The sequence below is a fragment of the Diabrotica virgifera genome, chromosome 8 (assembly GCF_917563875.1).
Source record: "Diabrotica virgifera virgifera chromosome 8, PGI_DIABVI_V3a".
NCBI classification, from domain to species: Eukaryota; Metazoa; Arthropoda; class Insecta; order Coleoptera; family Chrysomelidae; genus Diabrotica; species Diabrotica virgifera.
In genome coordinates this window covers 143,894-170,287 of record NC_065450.1, presented here as the reverse complement: position 1 = coordinate 170,287, position 26,394 = coordinate 143,894, and the positions used below count along the sequence as shown (strand labels likewise).

The 26,394-nt window shown below is 33.0% G+C and overlaps 1 protein-coding gene across 1 annotated transcript in view; it reads left to right on the top strand.

Moving 5' to 3' along the window:
* The window catches only part of LOC126889873 (regucalcin-like), an 89,911-nt gene that overhangs the window by 18,360 nt on the left and 45,157 nt on the right, over positions 1–26,394 (top strand). Inside the window, exons 3-4 of the mRNA XM_050658557.1 lie at positions 11,319–11,519; positions 18,634–18,846. Of these exons, the coding sequence (XP_050514514.1) occupies positions 11,319–11,519; positions 18,634–18,846 (414 nt within the window). The remainder of the gene's footprint in view (positions 1–11,318; positions 11,520–18,633; positions 18,847–26,394) is intronic.

The following is a 26,394-nucleotide window of genomic DNA, read 5'->3' as shown; positions in this document are numbered from 1 at the left end:
CAATTAATTTAATTTAAAAAAATTTTGGACACCCTGCATAAGTAATTATGTTAATATGTATAGTATTGAATAGATACTTGAATTACCTTTTAGATGAGCTAGCACACGAGCCCTATTCTCATTTAAAACAAATAATCTATTACGTCATCACCCCAGACGAATGACGTCACCAGTAAGATATAATAATGTAATATGCAAAAAAATCAAAATTTAAAAACAAAAATCGACTTGTTTCGGGATTTATTACCAAAATCGGTCGTTCACCTTGTGAACGTACCTGTCTTGTGGTACGGCCGATATTATGGTGGTATTTAATTGTTGTCAGATCTTCCGTTTTTTCTGGAAACCTAATGAAGTTCCTTATTTCAAACTAAACACCTTATATACAGGGTGTTTCATTAACAATTGTCCATATCGTAACTGGAGAAACCTTAGCACAAAATACGAAGATTTAACCCAAAACACTTAAATAAAATATTCATCCTTACCGAGATACAGATTGTTTTATTACAAATGTTCCTTAAATGATTTTAGCCCATGGTTAAAGCACCTTTTAATATATTTTTTTTCAAACTGGACACACAGTTTACACATGCTAGGGTACTTTAACTAGTCTTAAAAGAAAGGTTTCCGCTGTTACAAGGCGTGCTGTAGGGATATATACTTCTTTTTGGCCCCTTTTCCCCCCTTACAATCTACGCCACTGTCGTAATAATCATTTCAGCATGTTTTTTTGATTCTTTGTTACTTTTTACGTAAATATCATCCTTTGTCACAATGCGATGGAGTAAGTAGTTTTCAAGTTATTCGCGTTTTAATGTATAATTTAGTAATAGATTCAATAAGATTATGTATTTTAAACACATAATCTTATTAAATGTAGTTTAAACCAGCGGAAAACTATCTTTTAAGACTAGTTAAATTTGAACAAAAAATATTAAAAGGTACTTAAACAATGGGCTAAAATCATTTTAGAACAAGTAATTGGACTTCTCAAGTCCTAGGTTTTCACCCAAAGTAATCGAAAGTTGAACTGGAAGTCGATATTTGAACGCTTCGTGTATATAACTTTGCGCCGATTGATAAACTATTTTACCAATTTTGAGTCATTTTTACTAAACTTTGGGTCATCATTGTTTAAACAGAAATGATTTCCAAACCGAAACTAAAGATTCAAAACTCAACTTTTCAATACGCTTCGATTGATGTGTTACATGTAATATTTCTGCGACTATAACGGCACTTCTGGTTAGAACTACTTTTCCGGAAATGATATAAAAACCAAATTTTACATTTTTGTTCTCATCTTGCTAAGGCACCTCGAATGTAATACCGCTTATACTATTTCGGTGACTTTAAAACAGTACTTACAGTTGCAACTCTAAAACCGGAAGTCCGATGTCAAATTTCTCAATTTTAATACCATCCTTGGGTTATAAGCTTTCATTCGACACCTCATTTGTAATTATATCTGTATTAATAACGGAGGAGAAAGACAGACGGGCAGACAGTCATGAAACCGGAAGTATATATTTGTTCTCTTGTTGCGACGTCGCGCCGAATAATATGTCACTTGTACTATCCGGTGACTTTAAAACAGTACTTCTGGTCGCATTTTTAAACCGGAAGTCCTAGGTTAAGTTTCTCACATTTATACCATCCTTGGATTCCAAGCTTTCTTTCGACACCTCAATTTGTCATTCTGCCTGGTATAGTGGAGGACTTATATTCGCGGTCGGACGGACAGACTGGCAGACAGCCTAGGACAAATTTCTCACCTTTAGTACCATCCTTGGATTATAAGCTTTCATTTGACATCTCATTTGTCATTCTACCTGGTAAAATGACGGAGGAGTTATATTCTCGGTCGGACGGACAGACGGACAAACATCGTAGGTCAAATTTCTCATCGTTATTACCATCTTTGGATTATAAGCTTTTATTTGACACCTCATTTGTCATTCTATCTGATACCATGACGTAGGAGTTATATTCGCGGTCGAACAGACCGACAGACAGCCTAGGTAATATTTCTCACCTTTAATAACATCCTTGGATTATAAGCTTTAATTTGATATCTCATTTGTCATTCTACCTGGTATAAGAACGGAGGCGTTATATTCGCGGTCAGACAGCCTAGGTAACATTGCTCATTTTTAGTACCATCCTTGGATTATAAGCTTTTATTTGACACCTCATTTGTCATTCTACCTGGTACAATGACGTAGGAGTTATATTCGCGGTCGGACATAACATTCTTGATTATAAGCTTTCATTTGACACCTCATTTGTCATTCTAGCTGGTATAAGGACGGAGGAGTTATATTCGCGGTCGGACAGACCGACGGTCAGACAGCTTAGGTAAAATTTCTCACCTTTAGTACCATCCTTGGATTATAAGCTTTCGTTTGACACCTCATTTGTCATTCTAGCCGGTATATTGACGGAGGAGTTGTGATTACAGACGGACAGACGGACAAGGATAATTCAAAGTTTTTCAAAGGGCCTAGCCGGGTAAGATGGTGAAAAGTGCCCCCAACTCAATTTAAATTCCATATAGGTCACTTTTTAGCACATATAGAGGAACTCACTTTCTGAAATTTTTAGCCCCCTAGGTGGTCACGTGACCCCCCTAGAGCCTAATTAGGCTTTTTATGTTTTTATTTTTTATCTCAGCCGCATCAAGAGCTAGCTAAAAACTTTATATAAAAAAGTTGTAAGTTTCAAAAAGATCTATATGAAAAATTTTTTTTTTTATTTTTTGGCTGGATATTCGAATTTTTAGAACAATTTTAAACTTTTAAATAACTCTGAAAAAAAAACTAAGACACTCGTTTTTACGAAAATCAATTATAATGTGTATTTTTGCACAATCTTTCACCCTGAATTTTTTCAAATTTTTAAAATTGGTGAAACGTACCTTTAAAAATAAAAAACCGCATTTTTTCGTTTTTTTTTTTTTTCGTTTTTTGATACAATTTTATACATATTTTTCAAAAAAGGTAACACCGTCACTAGAATAGGTAAAAAACTGAAAAAAATTGGGGTTTACTTTATAAAATTTTCTGTAACGCCATCCATTTTCAATATACAGGGGGTTGAAGAAAACAAAATTTTACACATTTTTTACGATTTTGCTGAAACTACTGGCAACATTGTAATGAAACTTGGTGGGTTTTAAGAGGTAGTTATTGTGCATGTTTTGACATACAATTAAGGATTTGATATTCATCATTGGCGCGCATAGGGGTAATGGTCTGAACTTTTTAAAGAATAAAGATAGTACGTCACTGACATATTTCAAATTAACAATCGTTTTTGAATTCCTCGTTCAATTTGTGACAAAAAATCTATCTTCTTATTTTTTCATACGACGCGCCATTTTTATTCAAAATATAAAAGATCTTAATCCTTACAAAGCATTCGAACTTCTAGTAGTTTCTACATCTACATACATAAACTCATACATCCATTATAAAAAATAATTCGAATACTTTGGAAGCGTTAAGTCATTTTATTTTTTGCAACAAAACGGCGCGTCGTATGAAAAAATGGGAAGATAGGTTTTTTGTCACAAATGGAACGAGGAATTCAAAAATGATTGTTAATTTGAAATATGTCAGTGGCGTACCATCTTTTATTCTTTAAAAATTTCAGACCATTACCCCTATGCGCGCCAATGATGAATATCAAATCCTTAATTGTATGTCAAAACATGCACAATAACTACCTCTTAAAACCCGCCAAGTTTTATTACAATGTTGCCAGTAGTTTCAGCAAAATCGTAAAAAATGTGTAAAATTTTGTTTTCTTCAACGCCCTGTATATTGAAAATGGATGGCATTACAAAAAATTTTTATAAAGCAAACCCCAATTATCTTTCAGTTTTTTACCTATTCTAGTGACGGTGTTACCTTTTTTGAAAAATATGTATAAAATTGTATCAAAAAACGAAAAAAAAAACCGAAAAAATGCGGTTTTTTTATTTTTAAAGGTACGTTTCACCAATTTTAAAAATCTGAAAAAATTCAGGGTGAAAGACTGTTCAAAAATACACGTTATAATTGATTTTCGTAAAAACGGGTGTCTTAGTTTTTTTTTTCAGAGTTATTTAAAAGTTTAAAATTGTTCTAAAAATTCGAATTTCCGCCAAAAAATAACAAAAAATGTTTTCATATAGATCTTTTTGAAACTTACAACTTTTTTAAATGAAGTTTTTGGCTAGCTCTTGATGCAGCTGAGATAAAAAATTAAAACATAAAAAGCCTAATTAGGCTCTAGGGGGGTCACGTGACCACCTAGGGGGCTAAAAATTTCAGAAAGTGAGTTCCTCTATATGTGCTAAAAAGTGGCCTATATGGAATTTAAATCGAGTTGGGGGCACTTTTCACCATCTTACCCGGCTAGGCCCTTTGGGTGAAAACAATATTGTAATAAAATACTCTGTATCTCGGTAAGGAGGAATATTTTATTTAAGTGTTTTAGGTTAAGTCTTCATATTTTCTGCTAAGGTTTCTCCAGTTACGAGATGGACAATTGTTAATGAAACACCCTGTATATATTTTTTGCGGATTGAAGTCTAAGAAATACTGACCATTGTTCATGAAATGTTCCCTAGGCATAAATTCCATAATTTCCGAGTTATTGCTGCATTTATTTAAACAATTTTTTTAACAAGTTATAAAAATGAAGTCTTCATACGTACAGATTTTATTTGAGATTTTTTGGATCATTCCAAAACATGCGAAGAGCTTTAAAATATTATCGTTAAGGAATAGACCACTTTCTCCAAAACGACATCCAAAATGTGATTAGTTTTATGCCAAATCGAATGATGAGCGGTATCCTGAATCGTGGTTGCATCACACATTATTGGAACGAGTGATGTTTGCCTTTTCTAGACTCTGTAATTCAATTATTGCTATAAATGTAACTGTTATGGTACATCGAAATTTTCAATCTCAAAATTTTCGTTGCTTTCCATTTGTTACTGATCATGCTGTAGGGTTACATGTTACAAAATTACTCGATACACAAAAGATTTAATAATTTGATATAAATGTGAATAAGAAAAAAATAAAAAAAAAAACAAAACTTTCTTAAATGTCGTGGGTGTCGTGGGAGGAAAGTTCATAAGATTTCCAGAAAAATGAAACATCTGACATTAAACTAAATACCGTTGTAACATTGGCCGCATCACAGGACTCTCAGTAGGGGGTCAATCCATGCCAAGTGGTCCAATATAAATTAAGTTGGTTGCTTGACTATTTTAATATTTTTTATTTTTCTACCTCTTAAACCTCAGTCCATAAAGACTACAGAAATCCATTTATTTTATTTTTAAAAGATTTAGTTTGCCAATGACCGCCATTTTCGTTAAAGCGTATCGATCATTTTCACGGAAAACATGGCTTCGCTCTTTAGCCAATATTTTCACTGAGGTTTGTCCTAGAACAATAAATCAAAAACCAAGCTTTTTAGAAAAGTATGCTCTAAAGAAACGGCCTATAGCATTATTTAATTTTAAATTACCCTTAAGGTCTTAAATGAACCTCAAAGTTTGGAAAGGTAAACTGATAAAATTCCATTTTCAGCATTTTTTTTAACAGCATAAGGCAAGCCAATAATGGTTTGTAATTTTTTTCTGCAAAAGACATAGGTATATACTTTAAATAAAAAGTTTGAGCTTTGAGACTTGAGTAAATTTTTTCAAAAAAAAATCTCAAAAATGAAATTTTTTGAAAAATCTCAAAGTTTGACAACTTATATGTCTAATGGGCACAAATGAAAAAATTTGAAATTTGGCTGAATGTTAGCCCCTAGTAAGTAGAATAAGGAGTAAAAATTTGGAGTTGCAGAATTACCTCATATATGAGTTACACGCCTGAAAAATGGCCAAAAATCAAATTGGTCAAAATTTGAGCGTTTGCGGGCAAGGTAATTAAAATTCAAATAAACTGTCTAATCAATTAAAAAATTAATATATTTTCATCAGATTTCAAAAATTTATAAAGGGTGGGCCAAAGAAGTTCACCTTGATATTTGGCAGTTATTAGATTTTAAGGGAATGCCGAAGCAGGTCGGTTTTTATTTTTAAACTACAATTTTTTATATATATTTCATACGTCTCCATGACGTGTCATCGTCAGTGACGTCATCCATCTGGACGTGATGACGTAATCGATGATTTTGTTAATGGGAGTAGGGGTCGTACTTATGTTAACTCATTTGAAAGAGTGTTCAATTCTCTGTTCAGTAGTATAAACAATAATATAATTATTATATAGGGTGGCCAAAAAATCATTTTTGAATTAAATTAATTGACACAAAAAGAAGAATTTATGTAATTTATTTAACTCAAAATACATTTGATTGCTGTCATAAAATAGAAAAAAAATTATTATTTGGCAAATAAACATTGCTTTTCTGTTAGGTGGGAGGCTGTTGTGATTTAATTTATTAAGCGAAAATAAATGTTTCTTTGTGAAATAAACATTTTTTTTTCTATTTTCTGACAGCAGTACAATGTATTTTTAGTTGCCACAAGACCCATATTTCCTTTTAAAAAAATCATCGATTACGTCATCATGATCTGATGGATGACATCCGGTAGTAATATATCCCAAAAAGTTTCAATATAATAAAAATAAAAATGGACTTATTTCGGCATTTCCTTAAAATCTAATTGATAACTATTGCCAAATATCGAAGTGGACTATTTTCTTTGACCCACCCTGTATAAATTTGTATTCATTGTGAAATCTGGTGAAAACAGATTAATTTTTAATTCATTAGACAGTTTATTTGAATTTTAATTACCCTGCCCACAAACGCTCAAATTTTGACCATTTTGATTTTTGACCATTTTTCAGGCCTGTAACTCCTATATGAGATATGTCTGCAAATTTCAAGTTTTTACTCCTTATTATACTTGCTAGGGGCTAACATTCAGCCAAATTTCAAATTTTTTCATCCGTACCCATTAGAGATATAATGGGTCAAATTTTGGGATTTTTCAAAAAATTAAATTTTTGAGATTTTTTTTTGAAAAAATTTTACTCATGTCTCAAAGCTCAAACTTTTTTTATTTAAAGTATATACGTACGTCTTTTGCAGAAAACAATAACAAACCATTATCGGCTTGCCTTATGCTGTTAAAAAAATGCTGAAAATGGAATTTAATCAGTTTACCTTTTCAAACTTTGAGGTTCATTTAAGGCCTTAAGGGTAGTTTGAAATTAAATAATGCGACAGGCAATTTTTTAGAGCATATTTTTAAAAATTTGGTTTTTGGTTGTAGGGCAAACCTCAGTAAATATATTGGCTAAAGAGCGAAGCCATATTTTCCGTGAAAATGATCGACACGCTTAAACCAAAATAGCCGTCATCGGCAAACTAAATTTTTACAAATAAAATGAATGCAATTTTGTACTCCCTATAGAGTGTAGTTTAAAAAATTAAAAAATAAAAAATATTAAAAATAGTCAAGCAACCACCTTTGGACCACTTGGCTTGGATTGACCCTAGGGTGGTGCGAAAAAAATCAAGTTGATAATTCCGTGTCGCTATAGGGCGGAAAAGTTGCGATTAGTAATTACAAGAAAAACAAAAAAAAAGAATTCTTCAAATCAGATTTTATCTTCCGATCCCGCCACGAGCCTAAAATCTATGAAAAAAAATGAAACTTTTGTCTTTTTTTTTCAAAAATTTTTATTTATCCTCCATGTTCATCTTTTTATCGCTATAGTAAAATTTATTTACAGTTTGTATGGTTGAGTAATAAAAAAATAGTTTCACGCATTTAACGAATATCTTCCGATTCCGCAAGGTCAATCAAAATCTATAAAAAAAATGAAATCTTTGATGATTTTGATAAATTATAAAAATATTTTTTCTACGGCCGTGCTAAAAGAGCCACTTTCCCGCACGCATTTCGGTTCCGAAAGTTGTACTTTCCCGCACGGCGTGCGGGAAAGTAAAACACCTTGTAATATGGCATTATAATATATTATAATACATGAAATAAACTAACATTTAGATAATATTTACTACTTTATTTCAAATTTATCTGATTGTGTTCATGTTTTAATGAAATAAGCGCGATAATTCGATGAAATAAAATTATTTTGACATAATATTTCAAAGTCAGATCAGTAGACAATTACAATGGTTTTGAATCGTCGTCATGGAAACCAATATCGTCGTCGTGGTAACCCATTATATTGAAAGTTTGGTTTTGACAATCTTGTCACAGAGTTAATTTGTGTATTTTCACTTCTAAATAAAAATTGATATAACTCTATTTTTGCGGCTTTTTACCAAACGTACAACCCTAAAAAAAATATTGTTCCTAACTCATGTGGAAAGTGTCTTCCCCGCACTCGACTGCTTGCCCGAACTCCGCTCTCGCGTCGTTCGGGTCAACGGCAGTCTCGTGCGTGAAAGTATCACTTTCCGCACTAGTTAGGAAAATAACTATAGTTATCTCATTTTTCTGTTACATTTTGCAGCTCTTCGCTTGTTTAGATATTGTATGACATGCAATATTTAAACGACCCACAAATCACAACGAGGAGGGGATTGCACTTCTAGATCCACTCACACCCTTCTCTCCAACCAGTGAGTGTATGTTTTTTTCATTATTTACAAAGTACATTATTTCTTTTTGATCTGTTTGTGTCCAGCTTTTAAACGCCAACTTTGTATTGTGATTTTGTGGTAAGATCTGGCAGCATGTACCTTGATCTAAATGTTGCCCTGATGAACCCATCTCTTGATTGGGACCCACGACCCACATATATTAGACGATGCAACCAACGTGACCAACTTTCCACACCGCTCTACAGCTTGCGAGTGGCATGGATAGTTTTGTACATTCCAGTTTGGCATGATGTAATGCAGGAACTCATATCTTCATTTGAAACTCTGCGAATAACTGGTGGATAAGATGGTTTTGCAACATTTCAGTCTATTATTTCAGTGTAGTCCTGTGCTTCGAAATTTAAAGTAGGAGGAATGAAATTTCTAATACTTTAGCCCTTGGCATTAGTCTATCCGGCTTTTAACGCTCTCCTTAGCCCTACCTCTCTAATGTGTTTCCTTTCTCCCTACTACTTAAAATTTTGAAGCACATGACTAAACTAAAATAATAGACTGGAATATTGCAAAACTATCTTCTCCACTACTTCTTCGAAGAGTTTCAAATGAAGATATAAGTTATTGCATTACATCGGGCGACATGGCAGACTGAAATGTACAAAACTATCCCTGCCACACCGCCACACGCAAGCTGACGAGCTTTGCGTAGAGTTGGTCACGGAAGCATCGTCTAATGTCAAATGTATGTGGGCCCCAATCAAGAGATGGATTCATGAAATCAAGGTCTATGCTGCCAGATTTTACCACCAAATCACAATACAAAGTTGGCGTTTAAAGCTGGACACAAACAGATCAAAAAGTAATGTACATAATGGAAAAAACACACACTCATACACTCATTGGTTGGTTGGAGAGAAGGGTGTGGGTGGAGCTAGAAGTGTAACCACCTCCTCGTTGTGAGTTGTGGGTTATTTAAATATTGTCATACAATATCAAAACAAGCGAAGAGCTTCACAATGTAACAGAAAAATTAGATAACTAAATGTTTTTTAATTTATGAAAATCATCAAAAATTTCATTTTTTTTTTTTTAAAGATTTTGATTGACCTTGCGTGATCGGAAGATAGTCGTTAAATGCGCAAAACAATTTTTTTTTATACTTAACCCGGGAGTAGTCGCGCTCACTTATGTAACGTGAATAGTCGCGTGTTAGATTCTATCTGAAAATACGAATTTACATCAAATTTTTATTTTATAATATTTTTATTTACTTGTTACGTTAGAAATATTATTTCTAACAATTATTAAAGCTAATTGGCTCTCCCCAAAGCCATAAATTCCACAAAAAGAAGAAGAAGAAGAAGAAGAACAAAAATCTTACGCATTACTACACCCTTCCTCGAGGCAAAGGCTTCCTACATTAAGTTATTGCGAAAAAGAATAAAATGTGAGCTTCTATCTAACGGCGCGACTACTTGCGGGTTAACCATGTAAACTGTAAATAAATTTTACTATAGCGATAAATAAAACGTACAAAGAGGTCATAAAAAATTTTTGAAGAAAAGGTAAAATTTCATTTTTTTAAGTTATACTTCTTTAGGCGCGATTGAGATTGAGGGTGAATTTATTATTATTCTGCGCGCATGCGCACACCGACAGTATGGTATTGTATTAATCGTTATACGGGCTCTGATTGGATGTTGAAATTATCTGTCAATAATAAATAATTGTTAAATATGGAGGTAAACAAATGTTGTACTTATAATATATTAGTTTTATTGTTGTGAGGACAGAAACAAAAAAGTTTATAACTGTAGTGACTTTTAAATAGTTTTTAAAAGCAACAGGTACGAAATAATTGTTAAATGTATCAGTATCCTAATAAAAAATTTCATAGGTAGGTACCTACCCATTTGAACCTACCAAAATACATAGTATGTAATACTTTTATTTACATAATTTGATTACCATCAAAATATCTATCAATATTCACCTAATATATTGTTTTCTTACTCTATGTTTTGTTGTAGTTTTTCAATTCTAAATCATTTCAATTCAAAATCAAAATAATTTGATTTAATTCAAAAATGTCAAAAGTTTAATCCGTTTAGTTAGTCGATCTTCGCACATAATGACGTATTGCCTCCGTGGCGAAGCGTTTAAGGCGAATGAACCCCAATACCAACCGCGCTGATAAGCTGGTTCGAATCCCAATAGAAACTTTTATTTTTTTTTATTTTTTTTTATACATTTTATGATTGTAAGTATATGTATTATATAATTTTATTTTCAGAAAATACGTATTTAGTTAAAAAAATTTCCGACAATTAATGTTCAGCATATTCAGTTCATAAAGTATAAATTAGTTTAATATTTAAATAAAATATAAATAAAAAGTATATTAATTTCGTTTAAGTCATATAATAGAAGTATAACTTCTTACGTGCGTACAAAGTACACACACATTCTTTTTTTTATAATCTTTAGGCCCGTTGCGGGATCGAAAGATAAAGTCCGATTTAAATTACTTTTTTTGTTTTTCTTGTAAGTAATTACCAATCGCAACTTTTCCGCACTATAGCGACAGGGAATTATCAACTTGACTTTTTTCGCACCACCCTAACCTTCAGTTGCTAAAACCTATAAAAATCGTGCAAGCCGTTTCAGAGATAATTGAGGAGTTCCATATATAAAACTCACGCTGTATACATTCTTTTTAGAGAACCACCGTTCGATTGGTTTCGTTATTCCCATAAACTGTACACAGGAAAGATACTTGGTATTTGCCGACCACGATGTATATGATTTAAGGTGGTCTTCAAATGTGACAGTACTAGAAAAAATTCTAACAATAGAAAAGAATAAACCAAAGAATCAATATAACGAAGGAAAGGCTGATAGAAGAGGCAGAGTTTGGGCAGGTAAGCAAACTTTCTTCCTAGTCATTCCTTGAGCCCTTATAAGGGTGTGGTGTCACGTTAAATATTATTAGCTCGCTGTCTTCGTTGGCTGCGATCCTTTGCCAGATAGACGGCTTCCTGTAATGATTTTTCCACCAGTCTTTATTTGGTTTGCCCATCGTGTTGAAGATCTTTATCTTGATCTTAGACCTTTCCTTTTACTATCCATAGTTCCATAGTGTCCGTTGTTTTCGCTATGTACCCAAAGTAATTTAGATAATGCCCCAAATAATTATTTTATAGTGCAGTAACTGAAGTTTTCATCTGCGATTTCGTCGAACCTTCATCGATTTTCATGAAAATTGGTGTGTAGTTATAGGATACCTCAAGGAACAAAGGTGACATGATGCCAACTTGCGCTTTTACCCTGGGGGTGAAAAATATTTTATTAAAAATAATACCACTAATCGATAGAGCGGCAAAATAGGATACCCTCAAAAAAGCGCTTTTTCGAGATACTGACCACGGAGGGGTGAATAGCTAATTTTATTCATACTTTATATTTTAGAGGGTGCTGAAAACTAAAATGAGGTTTATTTTGAATTTTATGTGGGGAAACATTGTCAAAATAGCAAATTTAGCTTGAAAATAAAGAAAATGAATAACAAACGGTTTTCAGATGAACCTCATATCGTATAAATTATCGAAAAAAATTTTTAAAAGATAAATTTTGAAAAATTTTTGGATTAAAAATTTTAATGAAATCAACTTGTTCGGAGGCTCAGTTGATAGATATTTCTAAGTACTTTGACAAATGTTTAATAAGTTTATGTTATAAATTGCATCATTTTTCCGTTTTTTAACCCAGGAGTAGTCGCGCTCACTTCTGTAACATCGATAGTAGCGTGTGAGATTCTATCTCAAAATACGAATTACAAACAAATTTTTATTTTGTGCTATTTTTATCTACTTTTTATATTGAAAATATATATTTCTAACAACTTTATTAAAAAAAACCTGTGTTAACGGCCACCTGTCAACATCGCCCACCTGTCCAAACGGCCAGTTTAAAAATTTCCCAAACCAATTTTTATTAAAAATGTAGACTACAAAAACTGGCAATACCGTCCACCTTTCTATATCGGCCAATACTTCTTTCATTTTTAGTGGCCGTTACTGACAAATTTTACTGTATGTATTACGAAAAAGATGAAATGTGAGATTCTATCTAACGGCGCGACTACTCGCGGGTTAAAGCTAATTGGCTCTCCCCAAAGCCATAAATTCCACAAGAAGAAGAAGAAAAAAATTCCTACGCATTACTACACCCTTCCTCGAGGCACTTAGAAATTTTTTCAAAATTTCAAAATTTTTCATCAAGTTATCGCGAAAAAGGATAAAAATTGAGATTCTAATACTCGCTTGAATACTTAGATGTGGGTACTCCCCGAAAAAAATATACATTCAATTACCTATAACTCCCTTTCAGTTAACACTAAAAGTTTTTCTAGCAACGAGTTTATTTAGTTTTTAATTAGCTTCAATTTTGGTAATAATAACTTTTTTGTTAAAACCTATAATTTTTGAGTTATGTATCAAAAATCGATTAAAAACATTCCTTTTTCTCACGAAAAATTAAAATTTTTGATCTCTAATAACTCAAAAAATTTTGATTTATTTTAATAAATTTATATAACAAATTTTGTTTAGAATTTGTGCCTCTATCCAAGTATAGAGTTATTTTAAAGAAAATAATTTTCACCCCCGAGGAGGGATGGCATCCACCCCCAGGATAAAAGCGCAAGTTGGCACCATGTCACCTTTGTTCCTTGAGATATCCTCTAACCACTCACCAATTTTCATGCAAATCGATGGAGGTTCAACGAAATCGGAGGTAATAGCTCATATCCACCTTTAGTGACAGCTCTATTAGTACCCTGTCTTTATACAAAGCTCTTCCAGGATTGACAAGTTGGTACTATATTCTGTTCAGGACACGCATATAACTCTTTGCAGGCTCAAATTTCGAACGGTTTATTTCTATCTCCATGTTGTGATTTTGGGCCTGCCCTAAACCAGGGATCAGAATTAATGCCAGAAGTAACACCATACGAAGTTAAAAAGACATTTGCAGAAATGAAAATTGATAAATTTCCTGGCGGTGACGGAGTAGTGATCGAGGCAAACAAACAAGGTGGTAATAAAATGATCCAGGCTTTAGCTAAAGTTTTCACAGAATGAATTTGCCAAGGAAAAACCCCTTTTCAATGGAGCAATGCAGTCATTATTTTATTACACAAGAAAGGTGACATAACAGATCTAAAAAACTACCATCCTATCGGTGTGCTATCACCCATATATAAGCTTTTAACAAAAATTATCCAAAAAAGACTGAAGGCTAAGTTAGACTTCTATCAGCCTAGAGAACAAGCTGGGTTTAGATCCGGTTATATCACTAACGACCACTTACTGGTAATAAAAAACATAATAGAGAAGTTGCGGAATACAACAAACCATTGGCACTAATATTCGTGGACCACTAAAAATCATTCGATACCATAAAAAAGCAGAAAATGTTAAAAACCTTGATATAATGCCGAATAGACCATCGCTACCTTAAAATGATAAAATATATCTACCAGAAGGCAACGGCTAGCGTAAGACACCATCTCGCCGAAGCTAATTACAACCCTTTCAGAACACACTTTTAAGAAGGCAGATCTAAACGAATATGGTATCAACATAAATGGAGAGAAGCTCAGTCATTTGAGATTCGTAGATGACATCGTCCTTATAGCCGATCATACGGACGATCCAATAATGATGTTGAACAAGTTATATGACGCTTCCTTAGAGGTCGGACTAAAGATTAACGTCAACAAGATGCAAATAATGACGAATCTGGTGGTAAATCGTAATATTGTTGTTGCTGGAATGTTGACATAACATGTTTTAATTTTAAATTTTTCTCATATTTTTTGTACACAGAATCAACTTTTGTTGGAATTTTTCCTAGGCGAATAAACGGAATGTGACTGTATATTATTATAGAGTCCCTTTTATCTCCTTTATTCGTCGTCTCCTTGGTCTCTAAATTGTGTGGTTGACGGATAAAACCAGATAAGTCCAAATTTGAGTTTTTTCAGGAAGCGAAAAAAACTACAAAATTGGTCAATCTATCGACTTCCATAACTATTTTAATTGAAAAAATTTTCATCCACTAGATGGGGTTGTTTTCACCCCCAGAACAAAAGTCAGGTTCGGCATAGGGTAGATTTTGAAGAAGAGAGTCAACTGAGCTTAAATCCAAACTTTCATTAAAATCGGTGTTGATTCTCAAAATTCCACGGTTTTACAGTTTTTACCGCTGATGATAGGTCTAGAATACGAATTTTTCTTCGGCTATCTCTGGAAGTAGAAAGTACTTTAGCCATTCATTGATTATGTAGCAGGATTTTGTTTGCATGAGCAATAGGGGCAATGGCTCTGTAATTTCAGCCTACATACGCTTTATGGTCCTTTTTTACGGATAGGGATAAAGGTAGATTCACACCACTCATCAGGACATTCGCCTGTGATTCAGATCATATTGCACATATCCGGTATTACATGTATGCCAATCTCGACCACTGCTTTATGGAGTCTTCGCTAGTATTTCCTGTCTATCTTTTCCTGTGTTTTAATTTCTTAGTTGTTTGAAAGCCTTCCTTATTTCTGCTCGTAAAATCTTTGGTTCTGCATCTCTGACTGCATGTTTATTGCCCTTTGAGAAAGATGCATCTATTGAAGAGTCTTTTATACCTATACTTCATCTAATTTACTTACTGTTGCACGTCATCCGCGTCATAGCCCGTGACGTCACATGATTCAAACGCGAAATATTTAGGCGGTAGGTGTGTTCTTTTTTAGAATCATTTTACCGAGTACACTGGCATTAGAGCCATTAGACATATTTTATTATATACGCGTAGAAATAATATTTAAAGATTTCTATTAATGTTAGCTTAAAGAAATACACAATAATATGTTTCATTTAATTTGTATAAGTGGATTATAAAGCGTTTTTATGAAGCACATTTGTTCTGAATACACTGTAACTATAATCGAACGAAGGTGATATTTTGGCATAAATTGGTAACATTTATTTGACAGTTGCGGTGATGACACTTCATATTTGTTTATACTTTTTAATATAAGTATTTGTTTCATTATATTTACTGTTTTTATTATGTATTTTAACGTAAGATTATTTATAAGTTAATTCTTGTTTTCTATTTCAAAAGTTTTTATTTATTTACATTGAATATTAATTTGTTTTGCTGTATAATCCACTTCCGCAAAAATTGTGTGATGTATTTGATTTAAAATGAATTAAAGAATTTTTTGTAATTGGGCAACAATGTCAACTTAGATCTCTAACGTAGATAATGACGTGCAACGGTAAGTAAATTAGTAAGTAGAAATTTTTAAGTTTTCTGCAATGCTTTTTATGTCAGTTTACTTCTCCATTATGATCTTGAATGGCTTTAAGTTCTGGCTTGAATTCTTGAGCCAATTACATAGTTAACTTTAGTAATAGTTCATGACTTTTATGGGGTGTGCACCTTTTCCAGTCTTGACATTATACAGGGTGTAACAAAAATACAGGTCATAAATTAAATCACATATTCTGGGACTAAAAATAGTTCGAATGAACCTAACTTACCTTAGTACAGATATGCACATAAAAAAAGTTACAGCCCTTTGAAATTACAAAATGAAAATCGATTTTTTCGAATATATCAGAAACTATTAAAAAATTTATATTAAAAATGGACATGTGGAATTCTTATGGCAGGAACACCTTAGAGAAAAATTATAGTGAAATTTGTGTACCCCATAAAAATTTTATGGGGGTTTCGTTCTTTTAAACCGCTCCAAATTTCGTTCCAATTAAATTATTATTGTGGTACCATTAGTTACGTTTAATATCATTAAAACTTTTTTGCCTCTTATTATTTTTTCGATAAGGCAGTTTTTATCGAGTTGCGGCTTCTTTTTTAATCTGCTTAAATAAAAAATTTATGGGGGTTTTGTTCCTTTAAACCCCCCAAATGTTTGTGTACGTTCCAGTTAAACTATTCCTGCGGTGCCATTAGTTAAACACACTATTTTTAAAACTTTTTTGCCTCTTTTTATTTTTTCGATAAGGTACCTTTTATTGAGATGTGGCTACTTTTTTAATATGGTTCAAAATCTACCTAAAAATATAAATCATAAATAAATTTTCATATTATTACAAGTCTCCATAATCGTACTTTAAATCATACAAATATGTGGTGGATTTGACAAATATTCTGAATATCTCGATAAAAACTGACTTTTCGTAAAAGTACTAAGAGGCAAAAAAGTTTTTACAATATGGGGTTTAACTAATGGTACTAAAATAATAATTAAATTGGAACGTACACAAAAGTTTGGGGGGTATAAAAGGGCAAAACCCCCATAAAATTTTTATGGAGTGTCCAAATTTCACTATAATTTTTTTTTAAAGACTACTGCCATAAGAATGCCACATGCCCATTTTAAATAAAAAATCTCTAATAGTTTTCGATATATTGAAAAAAATAGATTTTCATTTTGTATCTTCAAAGGGCTGTAACTTTTTTTATGTGCATATTTGTACTAATAAAGTAAGTTAGGTTCATTCAAACTATTTTTGGTCCAAAATATGTGATTAAATTTATGACCTGTATTTTTGTTACACCGTGTATATTATGTATATCTGGGGTCACCAATTATATTTCCTGAGGGTCCGTTTCGAAAACCTATGACACTTCCGGGGTCCGGAGTTAACACTACCTATCTGGTTGTTCCAATTCGGTAAACAAGTCAGAAGGATGCAGTGCGAAATTTTTAGACAGAAATTGTTTTAACATTTTTTTAATAAATCCAAAACATCCCGTTTTTGGCTCCCGAAAATATGTTTTTAGCATTTTTGGGTCATCTTAAAAAAACATTTTGTGTCATTTTTCTCAAAACTTGATAGATTTCATGTTTATTCAATTAGAAGATTCTGATGAACTATCGGGATTTATTTCAATTTCGACCGTTTGTTTTATTGGCGTATTTAATTAGCACATTGGCAATAATTAATTGAATAAATAAATAAATCATTAAGAAAAAAATGTTAATAATAAATTATAAAATTTTAATAAATGTGAAGTATTTGTTGGGTACTTTTTGCATAAGTACGTATAATACGTATAATAAGTGCGACAGAGGCGCACCATAAATTGCGATGGCGGCAACTTAAAAGTCGAGTGGACTCGCATAATTAACAATTAAAAAACAACGGTCTATATTGAAGTAAGTCCAGATTACTCGTTAGAATCTTGAAATTGAATTTATAAACTTCAATTTTGGCACTTGGCAACCCGAAAACTAATAATTTACATATGAGTTTTCAAACCTCAAAAATGCGTAGGTATTTTCACATTTTTCAGATTTTAAATCGCCTATAACTCGAAAACTATCAACTTTGCAAAAAAAACGACAAGAGACCTTTTTTTTAATACAATTTTCGGGGCTAAAAGGTAATTTTTAATTTGTGTAAAAAGATTGTTTTGCCCGGCATCCCGGGCCCCTCCTAATTTGTTTAACGGGACATTTTTGAACAGGAATTCACAAAAAAAAACGAATCAGAAAATTTGTCATTTTTATTATGTACAACCTGTCTGAAGTTTGGAGTGAGTTTGGTGCAACTGATTCTCATTGGGGAGTTGAGATATTCATCTGTGAGCTGAGATTTGTGCTGATTTTTAATAAAGTTCATTCTTGATAAAGCGGCTTCGCACACATAAGTTGAGTCAAACATATAATATACAATTTCATGGCCAAACATTTTCAAAATTGCTAAACTATATTCTGAATTTAATGACGGTCCGCACAAAAGTAGCTCACAGTCCGGATGCGGACCGCGGTCCGCTAATTGGAGACCCCTGATGTATATGATTGTTTTATCTCTGATGCTCTTAAATTTTATTTTCCTGCGTATTTCTTGAGTGTTGCTTCCTATTTTGTGGTATGTAAACGTTAATGAATACTAAAGAGATTTATAAACCACCAGATACAAAATCAGTAGTATATGTTATAGGAACTTTAACCAGAAAGGAGGACCTGGGGGTAGAATCAGGTGGCGGTAGTTTATACATGATCGACAATAAACTAAGAGTCAATCTTGAATTAACTAATTTGAGCATCAGCAACGGCTTAGTTTGGAATAGGAATTTTACCAAGTTTTATTTTATTGATAGCGCGACCAAGAACATAGACGAGTATGATTACAAAGAGAAGTCAGCAAGTATAAGTAAGTATATTTTTATTTTATAGCAGCCGTGTGTCTAGTAGCCACGCTACTACAATTAGCGATGTGAAATTACGTGTAATTTCAGAAATTGTAAGTTACACGTGTAAAATTACCCAAAAATTACAAACCAGATGTAATTTATGTAACTTATGTAATTTATGTTCATTGTATTAAAAAATCAATTGTTTGCATTCATATTGAATATAATAAACACAAAGTAACTACATACTTATGAAATAAAGAAAAGTGGATAAGAAATACATACAAATAATAAAGAAATGAAAACATAGGTTCTTTAGTTTTGTTTTAAGCGGCTTTTATAAATCACAACTTCCTTTTTCGCAGACAACTGGAGACCTTCTTGTTATAAAACGTCGAAGTTTCAATTGTTTGCTCTTCCAATGAGCCTTGTGTAATTTTTTTTATCTCCGGCAAATCCAGAACTGCATCCTGAAATTAAATAGGAAAGTGTAAACATAGAGAGTAAAAATAATGGGTTTATAATATAATATATACAGATCTAACTACCTTGTTTTCGGCATCTGAAGTATCCTTCTCGACTTCCGTTTTTTTTTGGGGTTGTTCTGTGCCTTTACCCTGAAATTGATAATTTTGGAATATAAACAATAAATATGTATGTGTTTACACTAATTTACCGATTTCATTAAGACGTTTTCTAAAATGTTCACTTTGCTTTGTCTCAAAATGCGTGCTGGTCTCTGTTCCCTAGTTTCCATTCTTTGATCAATTTCATCATCGGTCATTGCAAAGTCAGCAAAATTAAAATCATCGTCGGAATTTCCATTTCCTGTTGTATTTGAATGCCATGATGATATTGTCTGAAAACATAAGATTTATAATTTTTTATTCGAAAACGGTGGAATGCATTGGAAAATCGGAAAAGAAGCAAACTGCATATATCACATGCACATATCACATATCTAAAAAATGCCTAAATTTAAAATTACCTCGTCTAATTCTTCCTCTTCGGAAATATGGTTTTCAATTACTTCTATCTCCTTCTGTAAGTTTCTACCTTCTATCGAAACGTTGTTCTGTACAGTCTCTTCTATAGGATATTGACTTTGTATGTGATGTTGTCGTGAACGTTTCAGCAATTTTGAATTATATTGTATATAATTTAAATTTGCTGCCCTTTGAGTTGTTAGGCGATTTCTTCTCTTCGTATGAATGCTGCTCTGGGAGCTAAAGCTTCTCTCTGTTGCCGCAGAAGTGCACGGCATTGTCAATATCCTGACTGCAACTTTGGAGAGGCATGAATGTCCACAAAATCCTTTCCACCATGTAACCAAAGAGACATTATCGAGTATGTTCCATAAAAATGTTTCGCCAAAAAAGTCTGTTTTAGCTAAATAGTTTCCTAAATCCTCAGTAATCTTTGACACTCCTTCATCACCAATCTCTATCGTGGTCGTGGTTGACATAGTAGTAATGTATTTCATCGCTTCAATCCTTTCGGCTGATGATAAATTTGCACCAACAGACCGAGGGTTTAGTAAGTCTGCGGCAAAATGGATCGGTTGAAGGGCGTATTCCTTCCTTGATATAAATTTATCCATCGCTTCTGTTTTTTCGCAATCCGTTAGTTTCACGCATTCTAAATGAGTAGATATGTTACTACCGATTTTCGCGAAAGTTTCACAAACCAAATGAATTGACGAAGAATCTCCTTCAAGACGTGTTATTGCTTCAGTAATTGGCTTAAGCAATTCAACAAGAGCGCTAGAATTTATCCAGAATCCTTCATCAAGTAAATTTGCTTTTGCGCTGCGTATTCTATCTTGAATTGTTTTATCTGGAGATATTGCTAGACGTTGTAGGACGGACTTGCATTTAGTCAGATCTTGAAGACATTTTACATGTGAACCCCATCTTGTTTTTACAGGTAGGCTAAGAGACACTCCACACTTCATCTCATTTCTTATTTCTGTGAATTGAGCTCTCAGTACTTGACACTGGTTAATAGTTTTAACGATATGTATAATATGTGACAAATGTGTCTCTATTGAAGATAATTTCAAAATATCGCTGCACAATAAATGTAATGTGTGCGCTAAACAGCCGTATGATACAAGATGGGGATACATCTCTTCACATTGTCTCACAGCCTTCCTCATATTCTTTGCGTTATCAGTCACAATAGCGAAAAATTTTTTAGGTCCATACTCCTCCAGAACTTCAACCATTAATTTTGTTATATATTCTGCGGTATGCTTCTCTGCTTTTGTTAGTACTGATTTGACAAATAACGGTTCGGGTGTTGTAACAATGAAATTAATTACACTTTCATTTCGCAAGTTGGACCAACCATCGCATTGCAATGATAAATTGTCAGCTTGCTTAATTTTATCATTAACTTGAACTTCAACTCGCTCGTACTCTTCGGTCAGGAGACGATTTGATAACATATATCTCGATGGTAAGGTGTATGAAGGTCTAATTTTTTTAAAAAACAATTTCCAATCTTCATTCTCGGTAATTGAATGTGGTGCTGAACTGGTGTAAATAGCTCTAGCAAGCAAAATATTCAATTCGTTATTTTGTTCGTGTGTCATTCGATCACAAAATGATTGTATTCTGTTGATTTTTGTGCAAACAGGTGTTTCCACATGAATGTTATCAGAAGCAGATGTTGATGCTGTGGAAACCGTTGATGATGTACAAGCAGCATCAGTGTTATCGTTATCCAATTTTGCCGATGTGATCTTTTTCATGGATGTTTCAAATGGAAATTTAGAGTGATTCCCCTTTGACTTTGGAGTTAAAATATTGAATTTAAGTTTTATCATATGCGGCACATAAGTGCATTGTTGAAGATGAGATTTCATTCTTGTAGCATTTTTTGCATGTACACTCTTGCAAAATTTACACCTCACATTTATGGTCTTTTGATTAGAAGAACCCGCAGGTAACACTTCAAAATAAAGCCAGATATCTGTCTTACGTTTCACCATGTTTTATGACCTAAAAAAAATATTCAGGTAGACTTAAACATTAAGAAGGGAAAAAACATTATTTTTCAAAGTATTTGATGGGCACGAGGGCATAAAAAATTGTTAGGCATCCTTAAATAGAAGAAAGATTAAAATTGAATCTGTGTAACAATTTAATGAAATTCGAATAAGCAGAATACTGGATCGGACAACTACATTATTTTGCCCTCAACGTTATCAAAATTTTTTATTTAGTAAGTTATGTCAGTGTAATTCAATTACACATGCTACATGCACAAGTACCCCGTTGCTCCTATCATTCTTATAGTTATTGTACAGTAAACTAATCTAAAAAATCGAATAAAACTTGGTAAACCGAATTCAGAATTAAGTACTGTAGCCACATATAAAATGACGCGCGTTAGATTTAACGTACAGTCGATATGCGATAGGCCCGCCCCTGTGTTTCCCAATCTAAGGTTGCTATGGACATCACCGGCACGTGTTTTGCTGTTTGTAGAAATAATATATTTCTTACCTTATAGTTTCTGTGCTTCCTTATAAATAAATGTAAAGTAACCAACGCTGCGTGAATGAATAGAGAAAGAACAGTCGAAAACTAACTTATACATACACATTACACATACAATAACAGAAATGTAAACATAACCTGCCTGACTCAGACTAAGGAACGACTAACGAGCGACGAGCGTAATAGCACCCACTGGTTCGCGCGCGCCGGCACCGGCGCACCGCACTTACGACAATTGCGCGCGCATAAGTTGCCATAATATATGTAATTTTACCAGTAATTACATAAATTACGGTAATTTATGTAAATTTATCATAAGTTACGTTAAATTTCATAAATTACGTAAATTCCAAAAATTACATAAATTACATTAAGTTACGGGTATCATGTAATATTACCGTAAGTTACGTGTAATTTATGTAACGTAAGTTATGTAATTTTACAACTCACATCACTAACTACAATAGACACACGGATACATTGAGCTAATAATACATTGAGCTAAGCAAGTTTATAGTTGAAGGGGTCGGGGCAATAAGGGGCCTAAGCCTCATTTGAAAAGTTTTGAGTAAATCACGTTTAAAGTTTTTGACAAAATCCTGAAATCATATTTTTATATTTTATAATGTTTACCTTAATTACTTACATGCATAATAAATTATTAAATATATTTTTTCAAAGGAAGATACAAAATAAAACTGCATTTTTTCAGGAAAAAATTATTAAACAAATAAAAGTGGCTTATGACCTTTTTTAAAATAACAAAATAAATCATTCTAAAATCAAGAATATACCTACAATATTATTTTTTATTACAAAAAAATCGGTTTCATCATCCCTGTTTACTTCCTCTGCTTCATCAACTTTGTTATAGTCTTGTTCAATGTTACTTGTACTGATTCCAATAATACTAAGATAAAACTGCTGGTTTATGATAGGAATATATTGTAATAGTTCCTTTATACCCTGAATTTTTTTCCTTGTTCAGTACTATTGGTCCTCCATATATATATTTTTAAGCTTTTTGTTGTCACCAAACTTTACAACCCTCTTACCAACATTTACTTCATCAAACGCTCCATTTAGGGTATGTTTAATGAATACGGAATTTGGGTGTTCGCTGTCGAACCAAGAAGGGACCAAGCCACCTACTAAATAAAATACTTTTTTGGTGTTAAAACGTGATATTGACAAACGAATTTAAATAGAATATTAGTGCTAATGGCTCTTTATCAATAAAAAAATTTAAAACTGGTTATTTATGGTGACGTTTTACTAAAAAAGTAAATTTAATGTTATTATAACTTATTAAGACACAAGTCACATATCCTACAGCAAGAAGGTCTCAAGCCACTAAAATGTTTACTTACCTTTTTCGGAGAAGATTCATCACTTTCACTGGAACTCGTGTGTGGAGAATATTCTCGATCCTTTACAGAATCGTCAGAGTCAAAATCCGAAGCTGAACTACTGTATTTTTCCTTATAAAATAATTGTTTTTCTTCCAACATTCTTCGATCATGTGTCGCCATGTTGATTTTGCTGTGGCTTATGACGTTCTTGCTTAACAATATTCTATGATTTTACAAGTCGGCAACAAGGTCGTTATAGCCTGATGGCCACATATATTGCTCAACAGCCGTAAAACTTCGCTGGTGGCTTGAGACCATTGTTACAGATCCCGTTTTACTAAAATCTTCAAATTTCAAAAAATGTGGCTTAGGTCCATTATTGCCCCGAGCCCTTCAGTTGTCACTTTGTTAAAGTCGTAAAAGTTTTAACGTATTGTAATATTGTTGGTGTTTTAAAGTTATTTTAAAGCAGATAAACAATACTATTAACTAATGTATGCTTTGTATGGAAAAACAAATATTTTAAATAGTTTCATGAGAGTCACCTGATATGACAAACATGAAAGTCACAGGTGAGAGCGGACCGGATTAGCCTAAGCCTAGAAATTAGGTATCCGTGTGTCTACTACCGTGGCGCTGACTATTCTAGTGGAGCCAATGGAGTTTTTACTTACAGAAAAAGTCAAATAAGATAGAGCTTTTTGAAAACAAAGTCATTTTTTAATAATTAATCAATTATAGTCAGAAAAAAATTATATCAGGATCCCTTGTTTTCTATACAGGGTGTAACAAAAATACAGGTGATAAATTAAATTCTGGAACCAAAAATAGGTCGATTGAACCTAACTTACCTTAGTACAAATAAGCACATAAAAAAAGTTATAGCCTCTTGAAGTTACAAAATAAAAATTGATTTCTGACAATATATTGAAAAGTATTGGAGATTTTTCATTGAAAATGGACATGTGGCATTCTGATGGCAGGAACATCTTAATAAAAAATAAAAGTAAAATTTGTGCACTCCATTAAAATTTTATGGGGGTTTAGTTCCCTTAACACTAGAAACTCCAGAGCGGTCATTTTGACTGCTTTCTATTTTTGACCCTCTGTATTACTTATTCCTAGTTGTTTTATAAAGTTAATAATTTAGGAAGAGTTAATATTTTAAATTTTTTAAAGAGTTCTTGGTGATTAACTCTGCTATTGAGTCTCAGGGAGTAACGAAGAGCTCTCTTTTGTAGTTTAAAAATACGCTCAAATTGAGTCGCACAACACGTACCCCAAAATGGAAGGGCGTGCCGAAGATGAGACTCAAAAAGGGCATAATAAACGGTCCTAGATGTTGACAAATTCATTTCCGTAGCAACTGATCTTAGCGCAAAACAAACAGAACTTAATTTTTTGAGTAAGGCATCAATGTGCAAGTTCCATTTTAGAGACTTATCCACAATAAGCCCTAAGAACTTCACCGATTCAACTACCTCTAGACTGTTGTTATTAAGTACTAAAGGTTGCATCATACTGTTGTAAGGTAGGACTTTGGTTTTAGAAACCTTAAATAACAGGAGATTCGAATCGCACTACGATTTAATGGTGACTAGGTCTGTAGCTATGGTATTGCGAAGATCCATAATATCCGTGTTACTCCAAGTAATACTAGTATCATCTGCAAAGAGACATATCTTACCTTTAATGTTCAGACTAGAGATATCATTTATGTATATCAGAAACAATATAGGGCCTAGAACTGAATGGCATGCAAGAAGACGTCTTCGTGTCAACCCTTACAAACTGACCTTTTTTTATTAAGATATGATTTAAGCCATGTAAGAGCCTTTCCCCTAAATCCATAGCGCTGTAATTTGTCAGTCAAGATGTTATGGTTTACACAATCGAATGCTTTAGAGAAATCACAGAAAATTGTTGCTGTAGAGTGATGGTTGTTTAGACTGGAGTAAACATGATCGAAAAGGAAGAACATAGCATCATTCGTGCATTTGTCACTCAGGAATCCAAATTGATGTGGAGTAAGCAATTTGTATTTCAACAGAAAAGTTAAGATTCGTTTTTTTACCAGACTTTCAATTATCTTCGACAACGTGGGCAGGAGTGCAATAGGGCGATAATTCGAAGCAAGATCTTTATCGCCTCCTTTGTGTACAGGAACAATTATCGCTGTCTTAAGGCAGCTTGGAAAAACTCCAGTTTCGAATGACCTGTTTATTAAGGTAGTAAGATGGTTTAAAGTGCAATCAGGTAGAGCAGAAAACATTTTAAGAGTGAGGCCATCAGTCCCAGATGACGATTTATTTTTAACGTCATTTATTGTAGAGCGTAGTTCACCTGATACTATGGGTGTAAAAAAGAAACTTTTTACATTCTTATGCGAAAGATATAAAATCGGATCCTGAGAAAGAGGTATAGTATTTGTTAAATTTTTTGCCACATTTACAAAGTAATTGTTCAGGGTCTCAGGAGAAGTCGGGATTGTGGTGGGAGAAGAAGTCTTATCTCTCAGTTCATTTACGATAGACCACGTTTCCTTAGCAACATTACCTGATTTAGCCAGCCTCGCATTATAATAAATTTCCTTGGCGGCCTTTATGGCTTTATGGTAAATTTTCCTGTAAATCCTAACGTAATCATGGAACGATATGTTGTCCGAGAATTATTTTAGGTACGATAATGAGCGCATGTTCTTTGCAGATAT